The following is a 22,471-nucleotide window of genomic DNA, read 5'->3' as shown; positions in this document are numbered from 1 at the left end:
AAGGCGCGCTAGTGCTTGCAGGCGCAGCATGGCTTGTTTGTTTCGACTTGCCTTAATGTGCTGTGTTGACAATTCGACTCTAATCGCCCAGTGCCGTTGTCGGCGACTATATATGTTGAGATATTTCTGTCTACGTAACTGCTGCTGATGTGTGGAATGGCGTTAAGGCTTGTACATATGTTAGCCTTTCGCAAAGTGCTCATTAAATAAGGTGAGGATGTGCTGTGAATGTATGCAGTTCAGGTGCTGCTTTTTGTCAATTGAATTAAGCAGCTAAATGCATTTTCTGCATGTTCTGCAGATGTCAGAAGGTTTGCTGTGAATAACTTAGGATTATCTTTTTGTGGAGGTAAAACCACAAAAAAAGCGCACCTGTTGTAGAGGTGATTTTGCTTTTTGGGCCATTGTGCATGCATGATTGTTTCTTCTTGGCATCATGGTAAAATGGTTTCTTATTTGCCAATACTACAGTGTGATATGTTACATTTTGGCGCACAAATCTGCAAGGCTGTAAGTCTGGTGGTGTCAAAAATGCCCAGTGTATGCTGGAAACAAAGTTGAATGGTCAGTCACAGAAGATATACGTGATTGTTGCTTTGAAAGTGCAGCCTTTTTGTGTCTTGACAAACTATGGTGTAAGTTTTCTTGTGCTCAGGTTAGCGAATAGTTTGTGATATAGCAGCACCATGAGCCGTAATACTTCAGCAGGGTAATAACTACCACCAGAAAAGTGTTCTGTATGTAAATTTGCTGTTCATTTTTATTAACATGCATCTTCAAAACTGGGAGTACGTCATCTGCCATTATATGTGAACCATTGGTCCACGCAGCTTCACATGTCAGAAATGTTGCAGCCATCATAGCTACCCCACTGGAGTCTGATAAGCTGCTGCTGCTGAGAACAAGGCTATTGTCTTAAATGCAGCCTCAGAAGGAACTAAATTCCTGTCCTACTAGGGCTGAAATATAGTGGTTGCACTGTGTAAAAGTTTTTGTGAGAGGGCTTTAGTAGTGCGGCTGCCAGTCTTATTGAGCATGGGTATAATGATATTGCATCAGGCAGCTGCTGTTAATTCTGTGATAGCACAACACTGGGTTTTAGCTTTAGTCTAGCTTCCGCAAAGCTAGTAGAGCAGTCACATTTCTTTGATGTCTTAATGCGAAAGCAAACAGATTAACTTTGTATGCTACGAGGCTTTGTTTCTTTTTCAAAAATCCTCTAGTAGTGCAAATTTATCCAGAGTTTTCATTGTGCAAAAATGTTTGCTGTTTCTAAAAGAGCTCTCTGTCATGGAGCAATACTTCTAAAAATGTTGCTGCTTTTTTACTTGTCAGCATGCCTTTCTCTGGCTTATGTGAGTGTTTGTTTCATTGGTATTCCATTGAACCTAGCATTTTGCAGAATGACTGTCTGTCGTTCACCATCTCATGGTGCTTCATTTGTGTCATATCTGTGAATAGTTGCTACTGTCTCAAGGCGCACACTTTCTCTCCAGTGTAAGTTAGCTTTGCCACAGCTGAATAGACAGACAGATTTATTCGACGTCATGAGTACACAATGTCAGGAACATGGGAAAAAAGCCAAAGAAGAAGGGCTTGACGAGGCCCATGTGCCCTCTAACTACAGGCTACTGAATTTGTACATGTCTGTAAAGAAAGCAGTTTGGCATTGCAACTGTTAACACACATTATAAAGATAACACTTATATAATCATAGGTCATGATTCAAATGAACAGAGTAATAGGAAATAGGAATAGAAGACACATAACACAGTTCCCCAGAAATGATGCAAGAAATTACCCGAGTACAGAGCAGACAGCGAAGTTTTTCCACATAAAGATATAAGTATTGAGAACTAACAAATCAAGTTAAGATTGTCAAGTGAGTTGAGTAATGATGGTAGTCTACAGCTTAGTGACTGGGCCTCATAGTTAGTTTGTGTTTATGGAAACTGTATTCTCTTACTGGAGAAGGTAGCATTTTATGCATAATTGGCATATCTTACATATCAGTGTATTATTTTGTCAATGCAACAACAACCTGTGTTGTCTTCTTGAAATGTCACTGTTTGTCAGTATGGCATTTTTATTGGTACTTATGCTTTATAGGCATACAATATGTATGCAGTTGTCGAATTTAATTTATTGGCATTTTGGTTTCTCGGATAATTGTGCAATAGTACACAGTTCTCTGACACACATTTTAATGAAATATGTGAATGTATGTTATGGCCTTATTCATTTCTATTATATTTGCTTTAAATTTGCAGTTTTATTTGTTTTAAGAAGTTGACAGTACACACCTGAATTTTTCTCTGTATTTCCTGCAGTGCTCTGAAAGGCTTTCTTTCTCCTATTTCTTACAGGGGCCATGAGGTACAAGACCAGATTATAAAAACTGGCTCTTATGAAACCTTCGGTTGTCTGTGCACCTCCAGGAAGTAACAGTGACAGCACTACTGTCTTCAAATGAAGAAAATTACGAGCATTCTGAGTGTAACAGGGTTTATAATGCATGCTGCTCTAACTGCCAAGTTTCTAGTATTGGAACCAACTTTATAACATGTTTTAAAAGCCTAAAAAAGCCCTGAGCCACCCTTCGAGTGTGAAGAATTGGCACATTTGGCAAGTGGAGTACATCAAAACACAAACTAATTCGGTTCTTTGAAGTACGCACTATTCACAGAAAATATCAAAAGCAGGCTCGTTAATCACAAACAAAAATAAGCTTTCTATCATTCTTATTGAAGCTTCTCGGTCTGTCGTACGCTGTTGCAGAGCAATGAGACGTTGGCACCTGGTCACCTCTGCACGGCCATCCATGCTGGGTCTCAATACTGTGCCGAGAGCATGTGATCAATCACAGTGATCAATCAGAGCCTGGTTGATAGAGAGTCCTTGCCACCGAGTTACGTTGGGGAAAACTAGAGGAGTGAATTTGAGTTGAGGAGGTTGCGAATACTGAGCGTTGTTCACTCAATTTCTCTGCTCAAGTTGTGTGCTTAATAAAAAATTTGGGGAGGTGACATCTCTTAACGTACCCTGCGGATTCTGACCATAGTGTGTTTCAGGGCTCCTTTAAAGGCTGTACCAGATGAGAGAATGGCCGGTGTCATGACTGGAAAATAAAGAGTTTTGTCTTGCAACAGTTGTTCTTCATGTCAGCACTGAGAATGGGGAGCGCTAGGTTCTAGACAAGGGAACAACACACACAAAGGAACAACACGAGACACGTGTGTATGTGTTGTTCCCTTGTCTAGAACTTAGCGCTCCCCAGTCTCAGTATGCACGACCAACTAGCCCTCTACAAAGCTTTATTCATGTCGGTGAGAAACTTTTTCGTGGGAAAAGAAATTGTGCACATGATGGCGTCACTACAGGGTCTGCCCTTCCCGCTAATCTCTACCCCCGCTTGCACCGTGGCGCTTGTGCAGAGCCGGCGGTGGCAGTCGCCAAGCGCAAGGGCATCAGCTGCTCGCTGTGTGGCATGGACCTGGTGACGGAAGACCAGTTGCGGGCCCACCGTTGCAGCGGCAAGCCCCCATCTCGCACACGGGGCCGCTATGCGTGCCGCTACTGCCGCTTCGCCTGCAACGACCGGCTCGAACACAGCCTGCACCAGACGCAGCACCTCAAGGACAGGCCGTTCAGGTTGGCACCTCCCCAACAACCACCAGGCCTCTTTCGCATGCGGTGTGCAAGCACTATGTATTGATCATGCCTGTGTTGTGCTAAGTAGTTTCGAAGGAGGCGAAATTCTAGAGGCCCGTGTGCTGTGCGATGTCAGTTCACGTTAAAGAACCCCCAGGTAGTCGAAATTTCCGGAGCCCTCCACTACAGCGTCCCTCATGGCCTGCGTCGCTTTGGGACGTTAAACCCCCATAAAACAAACCAAACAACCATCCTCTTCTTCCTCTTGGTGCTCACCTCCTTGACGTATGATTTATATACAGCTGTGGCATTAGCTGCAGCTTACGTGATATACCCAGGCACTTTTGTTTTTTACTGGTGGAAAAGCTATTACAACAAAGTTAGTTTTGCAAGGATGAGAGTCAGTATGCTTGGGTGCCGGCCATAGTGCTTTATCGTTTCAGTCTGTTCCTAAGCCTGCCTATCTGCGTAGAAAAACCTCAGGGGCATAAAAGTGTTTGGAGAATGTCATTGCGTGAACCATTACTTTGGCTAAAATTTAATAGTGACCCTACACTCCTAGCATGCTTTGTTGTCACATCAGGCTTTCTGCAAATTTTGTATAGCAATAAACACACAAAAATTTATAATGTCAGAATTACTAAAGATTTATGGGTTAAACTTGGTATTTATTCATTTACTGCACTTCCCCCCAAAAAACATGAGAAATGTCATCGCTCTACAGCAAAATATTAAAAAAATCACCTGCTAAAGCTGCATTGTTGATGCCTGAGCATGGCTTATAGCATCGTCCCGGAAATTGGGAGGTGTGCTCACTTTTGCCACTGGAGCATGCAAGAGTCCTTCTTTTAGTTGCTGCGACTTGTTCCTTGCAGCTGTGGCGTGTGTGGCAAGGCGTTTGCACGCAACAGTGACCGCAACCGGCATGTCAAGATCCACACGGGGGTCCGGCCCTTCCAGTGTGACGTGTGCTCACGCAAGTTCCGCCAGTCCTGGCACCTCCAGTACCACCGCAGCACCCACAACGACTTCTGACACCCACGGCACAGGTAGTGTGTGGCGACAGCACAGCTGCCTCTATAGGGGCACCATTGTGCAGGGACCACATGGAGCCCCGTAGTGTAACTTCTCTCCAAGAACTGCCCGCTCAGTTCATACAAATTTTACTCTGCATGTCTGTGCACACATTTCTGGGTTGATACAGCAGGAACAACAAAACGTGGACGCAGAAAGAAACATGCAGAACGTGGACGAAGCTTAGAAACACACAGAACGTGGAAGAAGCTTCGTCCACGTTCTGTGTGTTTCTTTCTGCGTCCGCGTTTTGTCGTTCCTGCTGTACCCACCCAGAAGTATGAACCAACTAGCTCAGTTTTCTACTCTTTTAATGTGCACATATGCTTGTACGAGGCCTTTGATACATGTCTGCTGTCTGTAATTTACCACCAGAAATTACCATGTCACCAGGCTGCAAAGCTAAATTAGATTGTACCTTTACAAAGGGTGTTATCAGAAACATAGAAACATTATATATATATAGTAGAAATAAATGAAAACGTTTCCATTAACTTATTTCAATACAGTTATTTATTCTTAATTTTAATTCATGCTGTGCACTGCTTGATGACAGCTAGTCTCAGCACAATGACAATGATGTGGTTGTTAATGGAAATTCGTGAATAAGCTGCAGTTATTGTACTGTGTATACCTTTTACCTTTTATTTATTTGAGGTGTAATATCCTATGAGGTTATGGTTATCAAGCTAATTACTTTACTTAGAGATGCACTTATCATTTTACTCTCAGCTGCTGCAAAATATTTCAAAGGAACATTCAGTAATGGAGAAAGCGATGAATAGAAATAAAGTCTATAAAGTTAACTTTATAGATATACAGTTAACATTATAAACATTAATTTCTGCTCATCACCTTTTTCTGTGATATTGCTTGTACAGAAAGCTGCTAGATACTTTTCTTGGTAGTCTCGCCTGAAGAAATACAGTAGAATCATGGCTATCGAAATTCTGGTACGATACAAATTTGTTAAATTCCCTGGCCAAAGTGTATAGAATTTCTGTGCTTCTATTACGACACGAGCAAACCTACCCATGTGCTGTGCCTATGTGGTGTACGATGTCAGTGCATGTTATTGAATCCCAGGTGGTCAAAATAATTCCATAGGCCTCCACTGTGGCACCTCTTTTTCGCTCCCATCTTTCACTCCCTCATGGTGCGGTTGAGGTGTCCACCGATACATGAGAGTTACTGCACCTTTCCTTCCTCAGAACCACATGAGACAATGCAGAACACTCGTTTCAGGAGATATCATACCACATATTATCACTTTAATAAAAGAAAGATGCAGCTGCAAGCAGCAATCAGTAGCAAAAGGAGATCATCGTTGACGAGTTGAACAAAAATGCTGACATAAAGAGCAACAGAACCAGCTATGCGGAGGGATTCGATAACCTGCCGTATATTGCTGATTATAAGTTGACTCCGGTTATAAGTCGACCCCCCAACTTGTGACCTACTTTGGGCAAAAAAAAGTTAGACTCCGAATTTAGGTCGACGCTGCCGCACCCTGCGGTCCTAGCTCACCCAAAAGGTTTTCCAGAAGGCCGAGTCACAAAGAAACATTTATTCGTTCATGAGACATCTCTGACTCGTCGTCGCTTGTGAGGACACAGTCGCGATCATCATCTTATGAACCACTGCTGCCGTTGGTCGTCGGAAGTGGTGCCGAGATGCCGCATGTGGAAAACGACGTCGCACGTGTTGCGACGTGCAGAAATGGCGAAAGGCACACAACAGCGTTGCACAACAACACGCGAAAATGCTTCTCAGCTCATATGACTGGTCACGTGTGGTCTAGTTTTGGATTGGATTGGATTTGTAGCTGTCCCATTTGTATCAAACATTGCCAGCCTGTCTGGCTTTGGCCGTTTTTCTGTGGAACGCCCACGGTTTGTCGATAACAAGTGTCTATTGTATTAAAACAAACCTTTGGTGCATATCTCGATTAAATTCAAGTTTTTTTAAGCAGATCCATTTTCGCACCGTGTCTGACAACTATTATAGAATTATGAGCGCATGGGGCGTGATATTATTCGCGACTCGGTTGAAATTACTTTTGAATCTGCATATAGGCCGACTTTAAGACTCCGCATATACGTCGACTCCGATTATAAGTCGACCCCCAAAGGACAGTTAAAGAAAAAAACGTCGACTTATGCGCAGCGATATACGGTAATTAATGACAGTGAAACAACTGGGATAAGGCATCCACCCAAGCGCAGCCATATGGCTAGAAAAGAAAGCTGTACAGCTTTCTCACCTTTGACCTGAAACAACTTTGACCTGGACCTTTGACCTGAAACAACTGGGGAACGCAAAGAGTAGGACATGGGTGGCTCTAGCAGACATTCAACACCAAACAATTGAAGAAGCAGAGGAGAGTCGGCAAGTGGCACAAGAGTGGAAGTCCTGGAACCTGGCTATATTTAAAACTTTGCAGCACAGTTTGATGCAGAGTGGGTGGACGCAAAATGAAGCCGCAAAAGCACTGCAGGACCAACTGGTTGAACTGAAGCAGCTGCTTTGGAAAAAGACTATCTGGAATAAACGTGCACCCAACACTGACCCATCCTGGGCAGTACAGTCAACTGCGAACAACACTCACACTAGTCTCTGCGTGCAGGCCCATTACAAGAGGCCAGTGAAGTTGTGAACGAGCCAGATGTCATTTTTTTTAGTATACAAAGCGACAGTAGGGCTAAGATGTAGAATGTATGCTTATGGCACTATGTCTACCCTTTATGCTGAGTTCAGCCCTGTTTCAGAAATTAGGAGTCAAATTTTCGTAACAGTTGTGTGCATGGCTGCAAGTGTTGTTGAGTTGCCGTGAAAATTAAGCCTCGAGAAACTGGTTAGGCCTCATTTAGTGTCTGCCTTCAGGTGTTTCCTACCAGCAAACGTTTTCTATTTATTGCGGCTCTATGGCTGAAGCATGCATTGCCGCTCATCAACTGACTGCATAAATTTTTGTCTGCCTTGAAGTTGTGGTAGCACACAAGTGCATTGTGTGTTTCTTGTCATTTCATTGCTTGCATCCATTTGCGTAGCTCAGCATACACTGCCAAGCAGTAGTGTACTACTGTCACGTTGCCTTGTGCAGGTTTCTCATGTCGCAAGTCATGGCGCTGCTGACAGAGATCTGAGCTTCGTCCTGGCAGACAGCCGCCACTGCCTGGTCTGCAAGTCCTCCGGTGGCATGTCTTCGTCATGGGGCCGCTCCACAAAGTGACCGCTGCTTCTCTCTGACTTTTGCCAGTCTCGTGCTTCTCACGATCTCGGTCGCTTGTGCTGCATGAGCTCCTATAGGACGCCTGCATGCATGCAGTGGAGCTCTGAACGTGCGGATACACCAACGTATGCGGTAGATACCGTGTCATACAGGGTCTTGCATTTTGTACCCCTGGTCAAAATGCAAATGGTGACCTGCAGTTGGGGGTGAACGTGTCCTGCTTTCCTGAAGGCAGAAAACTAGTGAGCACGCAGTGACTGCCGCAGTGTTGCGGTGCTGCATCTCTCTGCTCCTGACTTGTGTGGAAAATGGGCGCAGTCAACTCTAGCAGCTTGCCTATACTCCGTTCTCTCCGCCCGTATAATACTGTATCGGAGAATTGCTTGTCTAAACTGTTGGATTTTTGGCACTGCTGTCTCATGCAGAGATCACCGTGCACACGTGTTCTGCGTTGCTGTGTAGGTACTCTTCTCAAAAGACGCTGTGTTTGCTACACGTGCGAACAAGGCTTAGCATCAGAAGTGATGAAATTCAATGTCATGACCGGCGTGAAACATTTACTCCCTGCAAATCAACCGAATGGTGAAAAACTTAGTGTCAGAAGGACAGTTAATGCGGCAGTAGAACCACAGTGAAAGCCAGTGCTGGAAACCCAGCAGTTGTTTCTCGTTTCATTCGCAGAATGATTACACCAACCATGTACTGCATCACCAGTGCTGCGCAAAGTACAGCACTGCCTTGCCGCTGCAAAGTTGACCCAGCAAAGTAGCCTAGTGTGGATATGGCACTAATACACACCATGACAAGTCAAGATTGACAGCCTGGTTTGGTTTTGATATTGTTCTTTTAAGTATCTGTAATTTGCATCAAAGAAGGAAAATCTTTTGCAATGGCTGTACCCTGTACTTTCTGAAGAAACAGCAATGTTCGCGTGCCTATGGAAAGACACCACCGAAAGCATTGTAAAGCCTAGCTGGTTAGACGCGGTTTAAAATGACATCCTTATAACCTGTCCCGTGCTAGTTCCTTCCAAGAGGCTTTTACTCCAGTGTGCATATGTGTGGCTTTTAAAAGAGGGTCAGCTCCCAGAAAGGCTCTCGGGCCCTTTGCTTTCCGTCAAGAGTGAGGAAGCGACAATGTTGGCTGCATCGCATCTTTGCGCAGTCCCAGACCCATCAGAATAACACTGATTGATCAGCCATTGAATGCAAAAGTTTTTGGTTGTGAGGTACTGCAGTGCCCACCATATCAACAGTGGATGCAGTGCACTCCGCAGAAACTCCGTGTGACCTGTTGCTGCGAAAGAGAATCGGCCTAAGCAAGTCACAACTGTTGGTCATTGTTGTACGTTATCAGTTTATTTGAAAGGAGGAAAAAAATTTGAAAGAAAATAAGAGACACCGTTTTCCATTTGCACATTTTTCTCCCTGTTATTGCACGCGCACACTTATGACATGTCAGTAACCAAGTTTGTGCCTACTCTCAGCATTGAGGTAGCTCAGAGATGAGCGTTCCCTTGGTAGCTGTCATCCTTGTTTGCTATGAGTGGGCAAGAATAGGGAGGATGAGGGGCTCGTTAGAACACAGACAATGTAAAGTCATAGTTACGCTTCCCCATGGAAGATATATATATATATATATATATATATATATATATATATATATATAATTAAATTCTTGTCTGCTGTCTCGCACACACTACTGGGCACAAGCAGTGTCTTGGCAGCCTGAATCCGCAAGCGTGTGGCATCCATCGAAAACTAACTGAATTCTCTGCTGCTACACCAAATTGCTATTTGAAAATGTGAAAAAAAGTTTGTCTTTTTTACAATAGTTGCATGTCTGCAAGACACCGATAGTCCTAATTTATGTGTTTACATATATTTCCCATTTTTAACTGCAGGCCTGCTTAATAGTCTGCTCTTCGAAGCAAAAGTCTCTGTTGTGTGAACGGCTTTGAAATTTCTGTCATCAGAAGTTAACAAAATAAGTGACGCGGTACTGTGGTACCAAAGTTAATTTTTAAAATTTAAACTCAGTCAGGGTATCCAGCTTTTCTGTCAGTACCGTGGGAGGAACACCGTTTCCAAAGATATCTGTGCCATTTCTTTAGGTTTGTACACGAGACCAGAGTCCTTCATCAGCTTATGGTCATGAAACTCCTGCCGAAGTTTGGTTTGCAGTCAAAAGCGGCCGCTAGAGTTGCCACTGGCAATCGGTGATCAGCAATCGGTAGGCATGCTTGGCGGCATATGGTGTGGTTGTACACGAAAATCTTCCTTCCACACCCATTCTGTTATTTGTTCTCTCAATTATTCATGAGTGACTGAAGCGGACGTCCTACATCCGTTGCAGTTCCGTAATCCTAGCCTGCTTGACACTTGCGCAGAGAAAGAGTGCTGCTGGCAACACCACGGCTGGCTCCGTTATCTGTGGCCGTCTGGCTGCAGCTGCGGCGGCTGCGGCATAGAGACTTTTCATGCTTAATGTGACACTAAAACGCAAAAGTGCACTGAGATCATTAACCTACAACATACACATGAACGAAACGCAGTGTACGGGAAGCCAAAGCCTGCATTAGGTTGCTCAGCTGAGTTCAATGGACATGACTGCAGTCTTAGTAACATGCTTTGCTATTCAGCGATATGCTGAGCACTAGCTGGTGTGGGATTTTATTGGATGGTTTGAAGCATGGCATGGCTAAGCGTCTGCAGCGGAACAGCGCGTCAAAACGTCATCCTGGCTGTGGCTATATGCGCGCCATCACGGCGTTTCTGTCGCCCACTCCGCCACTCGCCGAAACATGACCCTCAGTTGACGGCAGTGTCGCCATGCAGCTGCTGAGGGCAGCATACCAAGCTCCTCCATTGAGTTACGGATAGGTTTCATGACCATAAAGCTAATGAAGGACGCTAATGAGACCAGTGCTCTTTAAGGGCAGTGGCAAAAAGCAATGGCTCTGTGTTTCTTATCAGTTGTCAGTACCTCAGTGCTGCAGTGCACTCAGTGGTGTCTTCCTCATGTCCGATCAGCAGTCTCTCTCAGCAAAGCGAGAGCGTTCAGGAAGTGTGCGTTTCCTCCGTGGCAAAGGTGCCATTCCAAACTACAGTACTCTTTTAAGTCTAGTTCCAACATCGAAGGTGTGGTTTTGTGCTGGTCAGTGGAGTCTAAGTAATACTGGTTAGTGGCAAAGTAGTGTAACCTTATGACAAGGTGCCCTCTAGGAAGCGGGAAGTCCGCTTGTTATACAATGCTTTTGTCTTGAGGCAAAGAACAGTGTTCATGCTATCATGTAAAGAGTTCTCTGCAGTTAACGCAGCACAGCAATGGTTCATTTTGTTTCAGAGTAATCGGCTGTTCTTTATTCAGCATTGGTACAGTGAGTCGGTGACATGTGTTTGGTACTGTTCTGGTTTTATTAGCTTTGAGGGGAAGTCCTTAGCCATGTCTCTTTGGGCGTTCTCAGAACATGGTGCGTGTCCTAAAATTTTTCTGCCTCCTCATGTGTTCTCCTTTGCTGCTAGTCTCTCTTTTAACATGACAGCGTTGAAAGCCCCGTTCTCCAAAAAACCCAGCGTCGGCGTTGCGAGCAAAAAACCACGAGCATGGCTCCGCTAGGTGGTGCCCAGACAGCAACCTAGGGGGCAGGAGGGTCACCTAGGTCACATGACCTTGCAGCGTCATCGCAACATTTCCACCGAATAGTGAGCATACTGCCCACCGTGGCAAGTGACAGTTAAATTTAATGATTGGTCACTCGGGAAGAGCAACCTGGGCCACACAAGGCCCACCGTTGGGAGCACCTGCCATCGCAGGGCAGTGGCACATCGCTCAACTGCTGCACCACTGCGCCAGGAGGGGTGTGAGGACTCCCATGTATCTATGAGTGTGAAGTAGAGAATGTGCTTCTGCATATATGAGAATTACCGCAATACACTATCACATCAGACCCTTAAGGTGGATATTAAGTGTCTCCTCCAATCCTTTTTGTAATATAAATTGGCGCCGCTTGCAGCCACCGTCTGGCAAGCACTGTATGTAGTCACGTAGACAGCCTTGGGAGTGAATTAGTACAACTCCATGCTATGCCCGTTGTTCTACACTGGTACACTCTGCACTGGTTAAGGAGTATAGGAATTCTGTATGAAAATACACATGAAATGTAAGCAGGTCACTCACTGGTTTCAATTTCCAAAATAATTTTTAACTGTTGCAATGGCCTTGTTCGAACTCGGCCATGGTGAAAAGAAAGTAAACATTGCTTTTGAGGAAAGGAAGTGCCACAGTAACTGTCTCACATATCTCGGTAGACACCCGAATTGTGCTGTAATGGAAGGCATAAAGGAGAGAGTGAAAGAAGCAGTGGCAAGGGACACACACACACTGTTTCCACATTGTGAAAGACCACACTACATACATATAAAGCCCCGCTTTAACCAAGCTGCATGAAAGTGGCTGTGTTTCCTATGCTTAGCATGTCCGATTCTCAACCTAAGGGCCAGGGCTTCGATTCCGGACTAATTACGAAGTTTTTCATTTCAGTGCAGTTCATTTACTTTACATACTTGCATGTCCTAATGCTGTTTGAGTCATGTTGAGACCTTCCAGTCACTAGTTTTCTAATGTTTTAACCGCTTCAAACACACTGCTTCAGGTGTGATGTAGCCACCTTTTTGACCAATCCGGATTTTTCACTCATGGCAACCACAGTGGACGCTCCCAGATTTTGTGCAAAATGGGACGCTTAAAGCTATTGCATTAAAATTCACAGGGACACCTAATTACATTATGTGTTTTGAAGCTGTTCATGTCTTTGCTAGACGTGACTGGTGGGGCTTGAGGGACCCAGGTTACCTTCCCGTACCCCAGCACCTCCGAACACCGCCACCAGGAGGCACCACAACTGCCGCCTACCACCCGAGTGTCATGTGACGCCGCCGCTTTTTCCGATGAGGCTTTTAATGCTATTGCATCACAAGGGGAGGAGATGAAGGCACCTTGCATTGTCCTTTAAGTTTTGAGTTGACAGCAGAGAACTCTGTGGGCGCGAAGTCCACAAAAACGGATGTTTTCTTTATCTTTTATAGTGGTGTACATTTTATGGCATCTTCATGCAGAAATTGTATGTGAAGTGTTAACGCGCAACTGTGCAGTGCTACTCTGTTGTCATTGCTGTCCCTATTTGCTAGCTTGTTGTATTTATTGCTTCTAGGAATGTAATCGGCGACACTGTGGCGTGTGCGTGAAACTGCAGAGAAGAGTGTTGCTGGTCACCACAAAGTTGCCAGGTGTGGTCACACAATGGCGACCTGTACTGATGTTGATAACGATGAGTTCTTGTCACATTGTCTAGTCGATGCTCGGTGTGATACTGCCACAAAAAAAAGCCTGGGCTGCCTTTAAAGCTAAGCAGTCTGCGGAGCGAAACTTAATTGATTCAAGCAGGCATTGCAGTCAGTGCACATGCAACACAGTGGGCTGCATTGGCACTGTCACAAAACGTTCCTAGCAATGTAGGCTGCATTGTGTACTGCACCGATTCTGTTGCTCGCCATTTTGCTTTTCTCCAGATATAGGGAGAACACACTCAACCGAAATGTAGTTTGTTGTGTTGAATCATATCTTTGCCCCGCAGAATATGCATAACGTGGCAGCTCATTAGTTTTGGCTACTGAATCTAAGTCCTGTGATGTTTCCCCGTTATTTAGACTTTTTTTTTTGTCAGTGACACTTTTTCATGAAAGTGTAGTGGCTTACACTGCTGTTCTGTTTGCCTTGTTGCAATGTTCTCAATCTTCTCTCAGAGTGTTCATATAGTTGTGGATTCAACAAATTTTATTAAGACCTTTAGTTTAAGTACCTGTCAAATATGTTCAAAGTTTGAAGAAATATGTTTCTTGGCAGAAAAGCACTGGAAAAAATTTGTGTTGAATATACTCTGTTGTTGAAGAACTGGAGACCCCATCTCTCTTTTTGAATGTGCATTCTAGCTTAGTAGCACACCTACATAGTTGCTTTAGGCTGAAAGATCTACGTAGAAGGAAGCTAGGAATCATGGTGATGTAATTGTCTGAAGAGATGAACACAGAAGTTCTTCCCTTTCCCGAGAGAATTCAGTATTAGGGACAACACGGTCACATATTGCAAGAACTCTGCATTGGTCAGAAATGCACTTGTTCAAAACTGCAGACGCATGGCCTCTGCCTGCCTACCCACAAGGTGTCCCACGAGACACCATTTTTGAGTGTTGACAAGCTGGCTGCTGGGAGGGTGTAGTGCTGAGGCAGTTGTAGCCAGCTTTGTAATTGAAAGCAGCGTAGACTGCAAATAAAAGGCAGTTCATAAAACTTTTCTGCTGCTGGCACAAGAACATGACCCAATATCTCCATTGCACTAATGTGCCCCATTTGCTAGCAAAAGGAAGCTTGGTTAGATATGATTTGCGCGAGCAGCGCATCACTTTTTTCATCATGCTCACCACTCTCTTTCTGAGCAGTTGAGTCCTCAGCCGCTATTAAAATTGCACACAGAAGTTTGAGAGTGCCTTCTGTAAAAGCTGTTTTTTATATTTATTTATTTAAAGCTGCTGTTTAGCTTTACTTGGAATTTTGCTGTCAGATACAACTTAAAAAAACAGCAGTTATCATTGGGCCACGGTCCGCGGCGTACCGTATTACTCCACTAAAGAGTCACAAAAGTAAACGAAATCAGGTTTTTAATGTTTCACTTTATTAAACAAGTCGGATATCAAAATCGTAGAGCTTTTCTTCTTGTGGTAGTTTCTTGTTTAGGTGACGAGAAGTTTTAACAACGGACTACTTTTTAGTTGTGGAGGAATTCTGTGCACCGGACCTTGAGCAGTTAGTTGTCCCTTAGCACGGCATAGTTGGATGCCATAGCATCTGATGAATGTTTTGTAGTGGAAGGGAGCTATACAAACTGCCACATCTCCGGATCCTGCACTCATCCATCCAGATTCAGAATGTTTGCCTTGGTAATCACAAATGCCATACACCTCTGCACAAAGTGTGCAAAGAGGAAGCACCTCTTCTTGAGTTGCTGATATATTTGTTATTGAAGACAATTTTAGGAATTTTTGACAGAAAAAATTTTCGCAAAGGACCGCAAGACGGCTCGCAAACCGAACGAAGGACTTTGTTACGCAATTTCCCGCAACACCTCGCAACGCCTGAAGTATATCGATCGTTCACAACATACAAGAATATGACAAAGCGCCAGCTGTGTACCAAACGTGCCGTTTCCAATGAGACGTAGAATTGGCACAAGCACCTGTCTCGCATAGAAGCTGCGACCACCCGACATTGCAACATATAACACGATCGAGTGCCTTTATTCCAAATTAGGTTCACGAAGGGCACGCAGGCAAAGAAGCGAAGTCCACACACAGTGGCGAATAACCAGAGATGTGCGTTGGGACGATATGCGTAGCCCGCTCAGGGTGCCACGCTGGTATGGAGGCGCTGCTTCTGGATTTGATGGTTTCGGCATCAGTTTTCTTTTTTTTTTCTTTCGTCACAGTGGTGCACGCGTGCACAGAACTGCGAGTGTGAAAACAAAACTGCACGACTAGACTCGCGGGCAGTGCTGCAAGATCGAGATACCAGTTCACGGAGCCTTTGTTTCTGTCATCCACTGGTTTCCAGGTTCAAATGGATGAAAGCAGGATGATGGCAATCATGGCAGGATGCGCATGTACCGTGGTTTCGAATGCTACCGCCGCTCCCTTGATCTCCGTTGTGTGCTAGCTTTCTTCGCCGCCGCATTGCGTTCACAGCAGGCAGTTATGTCATGCCATGAAGCAATGATGTGCTGCTGTGCTTACTTTTTCAACCTGCGAGCGCAGAGCAGCCGCTTCGCCGCTCACATGTTTATTATGTATTAACGTAGTGCCGCGCATGATATTTGCTACGCCATGGCTTAGCAAAGGATCAAACACAAGCCCACCTTGCTACAAAATACATTCTGCAGAAGCGTTGCTTGGTGGGTGCGGACTGCACCGAATGCGGCTTTCTCAATGACGACGAGGAACTGGTGCAGAGGCCCTAGCGATGCCTCCGATGCTGCGGAATTTGCGCCTTTATACTTGCAGACCTGTTATGTTCGCCACTTTTGGATACAGAAATGTGGCCATGTCTACTCTAAATACCTGAAGGACTTGTGCAGTTTTAACAAATAGCTGCTGCAAGTGAATGGACTTTTTTCCAGTAACGTCCTGCACATGCGTCAAGCCTTCTCGTTTGCCATTTTTGTCGAAAATGGAGGAGGAATTTGGTACCTGTCCTTTCCACGAACGATGTTTCCTCGACAGGCAACTACGCGACAATTGAACCGCGGGACAATAATTAGGTGCGGTGCTGGCACTTCCTGGGCCCTCGCATATGCATGCGTAGGTGTGGTCAGTTTCGCCAGCATCAATTCTGACTGCTGTATAGGATAAACAAAAACTACCACAAAGATAGGGCAATGCGTCGGAAGGTCCTTGCATGGGGGGCATCTGCAACACTGGCCTTGGGTCAGATTTTAGTTACCCTGCCACACAAGACACAGTCTGAAGCCTCACAGCACTCGTGTCAATAAGGTCTTTTATTATTTTCGTTTCCACAGTTCCAAATGCAAACACTCAAAAAATGACCGAGACGAACATGTGAGCCTCTTTTGCACACCTTCTTAAGGCAACAATTGTCTTTTTTTTCCTCGATGCTAGATTTTCTGTCCTCCCAAACCACTTTCTTCCCGCACCCTCCTACATGCTGTCGACTCTGGAGCATGTGCTACGAGTGACAAAAAATAGTAGCCTCTTGTTCCGCAAGCACCACTCGCAGCCTCCGAAACGCCGATTTGTACACTAGTGGCTCATGTCATTCCATCCACGCCACCAACTTTTCCCGCCCTGCTCCGCCCGGCCCCTTGCGTTAGCATCCTACCCAGAGCTACGCTCAATTTCCGCAGCCGATAGAAGCCTAAGCTCAAGCACACAGCGCCGCAAGTGGGATGCCCAAACGAAAGAAAAGTACCAGGAAGGGGGGAAATCAAGCAACTGTACAACAAAGCCCCCTTTACTATCAAAATATATGCACGCTTTACACACCCAAACATGACAAACAGCCCACCACACTTCTTTTCCACAAAAGCACACATCTAGAGAGGGGACAGAGAGCTGCACTTCCGCCGTGCTCCCCACACCTTCCAAGAGAGGGCGCAACCACGCCAGTCTTGTGCAAGGCGCCCCGACACCACACAGTACGCACTTGTCACCACATCACTTCCGTGCACACCACCGTTGAACGGCGGGACGCGATTTTCGAGTCGGGTAGTGGCAGAACACAAAAAGCCACAGGTCAGGTGTTGTCCTTGAATTTTCCACGCTAGAGAAGGTGGTGTGTCGTCGAAACACTTCTCGGTCAATCTCAGCTTTGGTGGTGCATCGAGACTTGGCAACAAAAGGTGTCTTGCGTGGTGGTCGTCCTCGCAGCACCGACTCCGAAGAAGTGTTCCCAATTTTGCACCGACGCTAGCCAGGAACGGTGGTGGCAGTTCAGTCCAGGCAGTGTCGGCAGCAGCAGCTTAGCAGTTGCAGGTTAGGAACGTTTTAACCACCGCCGCCTGCGTCGCTCAGTACTGATGGAAAGCAGCGGTCATCATTACTTATCGAACAGGTGTGCCATGGGGCTGTCGGTGCCACCGCTAAGTCTGTGCCAGGAGCTCGGCGCTCCCCCTTTAACACCCCATCCCCCTCCACACACACACACACACACGCATGCACACGTACACGGTTGTCACAATAGCCAAGCCATCCTTGGCAGTCAAGTGTCCCACATGGCCAGGCAGCAGAGCGGAGGCCCTCAGAGCATGCACACGCTGGGGAAAGAGGCCAGCGGCTAGAAAGGAAGGCAAACGGAGGGGGGGGAAAAAAAACCGAGACAATAACGGGGCAAAGAAGCGAGGGGTAAAGAGAAGTACGCTAGCTGGACTCCTGCGGCTAGCACAGTGCACCACCAAAGTTGAACGACGACGGCACCGTCTGGTTCTGGAACACGTATCCACCACTCTTCTCGATCCGCCTTGACTCTGCGCAAGAGACGCATGAGCGATGGTTGGTAATCTTTATTCAGAAACTTTACTTTTCAGTTTTAATAGATTGTGCAGGCGTCAAAACAATTAGTCTGGTTTGCAACTGAAAACACCAATGGCAACTGTTTTGCAGGCATGTACAGGGTCGGTCAAAAGTTCCCAGGCCACAGGGTCTGCTTTTCAGAGGCACATCTGGCCACTTATGACACCAATAAACCTATCAAGCTCTCAGAAGTGAATGATACTCCTCCTGTCCTCTACAGAGAGATTTTGGGAGTGTCGTAACTGCCTGAATAGAGCAATAGCCAGGCCGCTAATCGTGCAGTAGCACTGCAAGCAGCGGTACACGATCCGTACATCACCGAAGCCGGGATTGCAGTCATGCAGTACGCACTGAGAACTGTGAGCAGTGGTGTGTGGCCCTGTATAAACCCTGTCAGGCACAGGCATTTCTTCATGAATGCGTCCCATGCTTCTGCATACAAATCTTGTTTGCTTTGGGTACAAATACAAATGTTTTTCGCAACTCCCCGTGATTCGTACTGCTGAACAGCATTCCATTCTAGTGGTCAATTACAGTCTGGTGGCTGGAGGGCATATTAAATTTTGGTTCCTCATTTTTGTTGGCCTGCAATTGCTATTGTGCTCACTGATCATTGTCTCAACCATGAGATACACACTAAGCATGCACATCCGCAAATTAAATATTCTCAGTAAAAACCTCACAGTGTTTCTAATGAAACTGCTGCGGGACCTTGCACACCAGGACTAAGCTTTCCAGTGCACTGAAAAAATCTGGATCAAATTAATGATTGTCCTTTATGTACAATACTTTTCTACAAGTGTCCTTGCTAAAAGAGAAAGCCCACAGCACGTTTTGCAGCGTGAAAGCCTGGTCACTCTACCCCTCTCAAGACTTTTTCACCTCCTGCGAACATGACTTCTCCACAAACCCCCTTCGTACTGTGCAAAACCCACCTGCAGCGGCCTTCCTCTGGTCGGCTAGGACGTACACCTCCTGTAGCTGCTTCTGCTGTTCCGGAGACAGGGCTGCCGTCAGCACATTGAACCACATCGGGTCCGTGCTCTGGATGCCTGCACGGTAGAGGAGCGCCCCAGGTTACAGCAGCTCAGTGCCCCAACAGAGGGCACGACCTCTTTGTCCAAGGTCACCTTCAAGTGCAACATCTCGAATGCCAAGAGCATGGAGAATTCAAACTGAGCCCCGTCTGTCAACGAGGCCACTGAATTTCCGCTGCCTGCTGCATTACCAGTAATACCTGTGTTCTGCCCTTTGTTGATGCTCCCTAGTACTGCTGATCCAAACTCTCAATTTGAACTCAAAAGGGGGCCAAAAATCTGTTCGCTATGCAGTTTAAATTAACAAGACGTGATAATAAACCAATATGGTATGGAACAAGCGAGCTTGAATTGGCCAGACTGCACTGAACCAGCAAGCACCCATGGGCACAGGCAACTTAAAAAAATATTGACTTACCTTAACAAAACCTGCCTTTACATGACAATCAGCATCACCTTCAACAGAGTGCTCAAGGCATGGTGGTGCCTTCCAACAAAGGTAAGCAGAAGCTCAGCGCAGTGCTCGCTCACCATGCATAACTTCCTTGAAGACTTGGTATTCATCAACAGGGCAGTCCTCCTCATCGAGGGGCGTCGTGAACGACTCGAGGGCCGTCTCTTCCTCATCATCTTCCTCGTCCTCATCATCGTCGTCGTCGTCGGGGTCATCCTCGATGGTGGCTGCCGTGACGGGAAATGGTGAGGTCTTCTTGGCACGCCGCGCCAGCCTCGCCAGGTACTCCTGGCCATCATCATCGATCTCATCCTCGTCCGAGTCGAGCACCTCTGCACAAAGGTTTCCAAATCCCAATTTGAGGGAAGGGGGCATGTTTAGGATGCCAGGAAACACAGCTAGCTGTCTTTCCACCAGTCAACGCAGACAGCTCACGATGTGGCAAGATCTGAACTATGAGGTCAGAACCCACACAAAAGATCAAAAACCATGACTACAAAAAAAAGGCACAAACTTAAAACTTTACTGTTCTTGTTCGCATCCTGTGCACAATGCAGCAAAGGTTGAATCGTGCACTGCAAGCTATGTCATATGCACTCATCTATGAACAAAGAACATGGCCTAATCTTGCCATGCCACACCCCCAGACCCTACATGAAATGTCCGCTTGTAAGGCTGTCCCAACCAAGTATATTCAAGAAGCCAGCAATAAAAAATTGACTTCACTTCAGCACAAGCCCTCTCACAGAAAGAGTACAGGACAAAAGCAAAGATCTTGCACAAACTCTTTTATGCCACTTAGAAAGAACAAGCATGCCACAAGTGTGTGACTGCAGGAAGGAACGCACATAAAATCACATCTAAGCATTGTAGTACTATCCAATTCTGTGCAAGCCTTACAACATTCGGCTAATTTAGTGCACCTAACAGAAACTGTATGAGGCAATCGAAAACCAGAGGGCGGGGCGGGCCACACACTCTACATGGCCTTTTTCTCCGGCTTGATTAATGAAGCCTTTAGCTCTTTCACTGCACTGAAAATCTGGTTCCTGCCCGTCACAAAAAAAAAAAAAAAATGAAGGCTCCGAAAACGAGCTCTAGCCTAAGATCTCTGCCCTTGGCCTGAAGCCTCATTTTCCATTTTATACGCACCACCATAAGATACACAAGAAAAACCAGTCCCTGTGAAGCTGACTTGATGCTTGCGCACCCCGCAGTTTATTACAATACAGTAGAATCTCAATAATACGATTACGGCTGATCCGAATTTCAAGATGACATGAATTTTGGAGGTGCTCTGGATAATCTAAATTGTACAGAATACATTACGATTCAGGATTATAGGACCAGGTTTTCAAGCCCACGTGGATGATGCGAACGCATGACCACCACGTCCACAAACAAGGAGTGAGTGAGGGAGTGAGAGTGAGGGAGTGAGCGTGAGTGAGTGAGCGTGAGTGAGTGAGCGAGCAAGCGAGCACGTGCGGCTGGTCTAGGAGAGGAGCACACCCCAACCCCCTTAACACCACTGATGTCCCGCGGCACTGGCCAAACCGGCTGCTGGGTCTGCCGGTTGGGTCTCTTTTGGGGCGATGTCACTCAATTGTTGATTGGCCTATGGAAAAAGCGTCTTGCAAGTTGTCGAAGCTTGATCACACCCTGCCTCCATTGACACATCCCTAAGCTTGCTGCTGCCTTCAGCTTTTTGTATTGTGCACATGGAAAACCGGATCGTTCAAATTCAACATGTCTCGGAAGCGGAAGGCCCTTTCTTTTAAAGAGAAATTCGAAATTTTGAAGAAGGTCGATGAAAACCAGAAGAAAAACATCCAGACTTGGCTAACGAGCTACGACTAGCGCCGCCAACGCTCTGCACTGTAGCTGGGCAGTGGGACGCCATTTTGAAGATTGCCCAGCACTTTGGTGTCAACGTGAAGCAAGCAAAGAGGGCTACACGTCAAGGTAGAAGAAGTTATACTGACATGGTTTCGCGAGGTGGCTGCAGCCGGCGTCAACGTGGATGGCAAGGTGCTACAGGAGAAGGTCAACGACATTGCACTTTCTCTTCGCATCACAAATTTTCTAGCGTCCGGAGCGTGGCTGCATCGCTTTAAGGTTTAATGACAGGTACGGGGGCTTGTTTACAAAACTGTCTGTGATGAAGGTAGAAAAAGTGGACTTCATAGCTGCTGGCTGTCGGGGTAGCCACGCGACATTTTCAATACCGATGACACAGGCACAGGTAACCGAGGCCAGGCTTGTCGGGCGGCCATAAAAGTAAGGAAAGAGGGCCCGTACTTTTTTGTTCTAATGCTGATGGTTCCGCTCAAAAAATGACGCTCACCATCATCAGCAAGGCTGAGCAACCGAGATACTTTAGATTAGCTGGAAGTTTGCCTTGTCTGTACACAGCTAATAAGAAAGCCTGAATGACTGTGGATTTTTTTCACGAGTTTCTTATTGGCTTACATCGAAAAATGTCATCGAAGAACAGAAAAATTTTGCTCTTTGTCGATCAGTGCTCCTGGAGCCCACCCCAGGCAAGTGACATTAAACAATGTTAGTCACGTTCCTGCCTGCGTACATGACGAGCCACCTGTAGCCATCGGACGCTGGAATAATCCGAAATCTGAAACAATACTTAAAAAGGTCGTTTTAGTGAGGCAATCACTCACAAAGATGACAATCTGCGGATTAGTCAGATGTTCATTTTCTGGCCATGTCTTGGAACAGTGTGACTAGGGCAACAATCGCGAACTGCTTTCGCAAGTGTGGACTCACGACGGCACTGATGGCATCTTCGACTGCAGACAACGATTTTGCTACTGTCGAAGGTTGGGAGAGGCGCTGGACATTCAAGCTTCTGCTTACGACTTTCTCGCTGCGTA

General features: G+C 46.0%; 2 protein-coding genes across 2 annotated transcripts in view; one reads left to right on the top strand and one right to left on the bottom strand.

Moving 5' to 3' along the window:
• Nucleotides 1-3,362: 3,362 nt before the first annotated feature.
• Nucleotides 3,363-13,909, top strand: LOC149369467 (uncharacterized). Its single transcript, XM_089558796.1, has 3 exons — nucleotides 3,363-3,651; nucleotides 4,527-4,700; nucleotides 7,829-13,909. The coding sequence occupies exons 1-2, from the start codon at nucleotides 3,488-3,490 to the stop codon at nucleotides 4,684-4,686; spliced, it is 324 nt and encodes a 107-aa protein (XP_089414922.1). The 5' UTR covers nucleotides 3,363-3,487; the 3' UTR covers nucleotides 4,687-4,700; nucleotides 7,829-13,909.
• A 2,634-nt stretch (nucleotides 13,910-16,543) lies between these two features.
• Nucleotides 16,544-22,471, bottom strand: part of msk (importin-7 msk) — a 35,257-nt gene continuing 29,329 nt past the window's right edge. The window contains exons 16-18 of the mRNA XM_089558773.1: nucleotides 19,661-19,915; nucleotides 19,028-19,144; nucleotides 16,544-18,046 (exon numbers count right to left, since the gene is read on the bottom strand). Of these exons, the coding sequence (XP_089414899.1) occupies nucleotides 17,958-18,046; nucleotides 19,028-19,144; nucleotides 19,661-19,915 (461 nt within the window). The 3' untranslated portion in view covers nucleotides 16,544-17,957. The remainder of the gene's footprint in view (nucleotides 18,047-19,027; nucleotides 19,145-19,660; nucleotides 19,916-22,471) is intronic.

Source organism: Amblyomma mixtum, chromosome 1 (assembly GCF_055824585.1).
Source record: "Amblyomma mixtum isolate Tamu chromosome 1, ASM5582458v1, whole genome shotgun sequence".
NCBI classification, from domain to species: domain Eukaryota; kingdom Metazoa; phylum Arthropoda; class Arachnida; order Ixodida; family Ixodidae; genus Amblyomma; species Amblyomma mixtum.
Note: the sequence above shows the minus strand (reverse complement) of the source record. Positions and strands in the feature narration are given on the sequence as shown.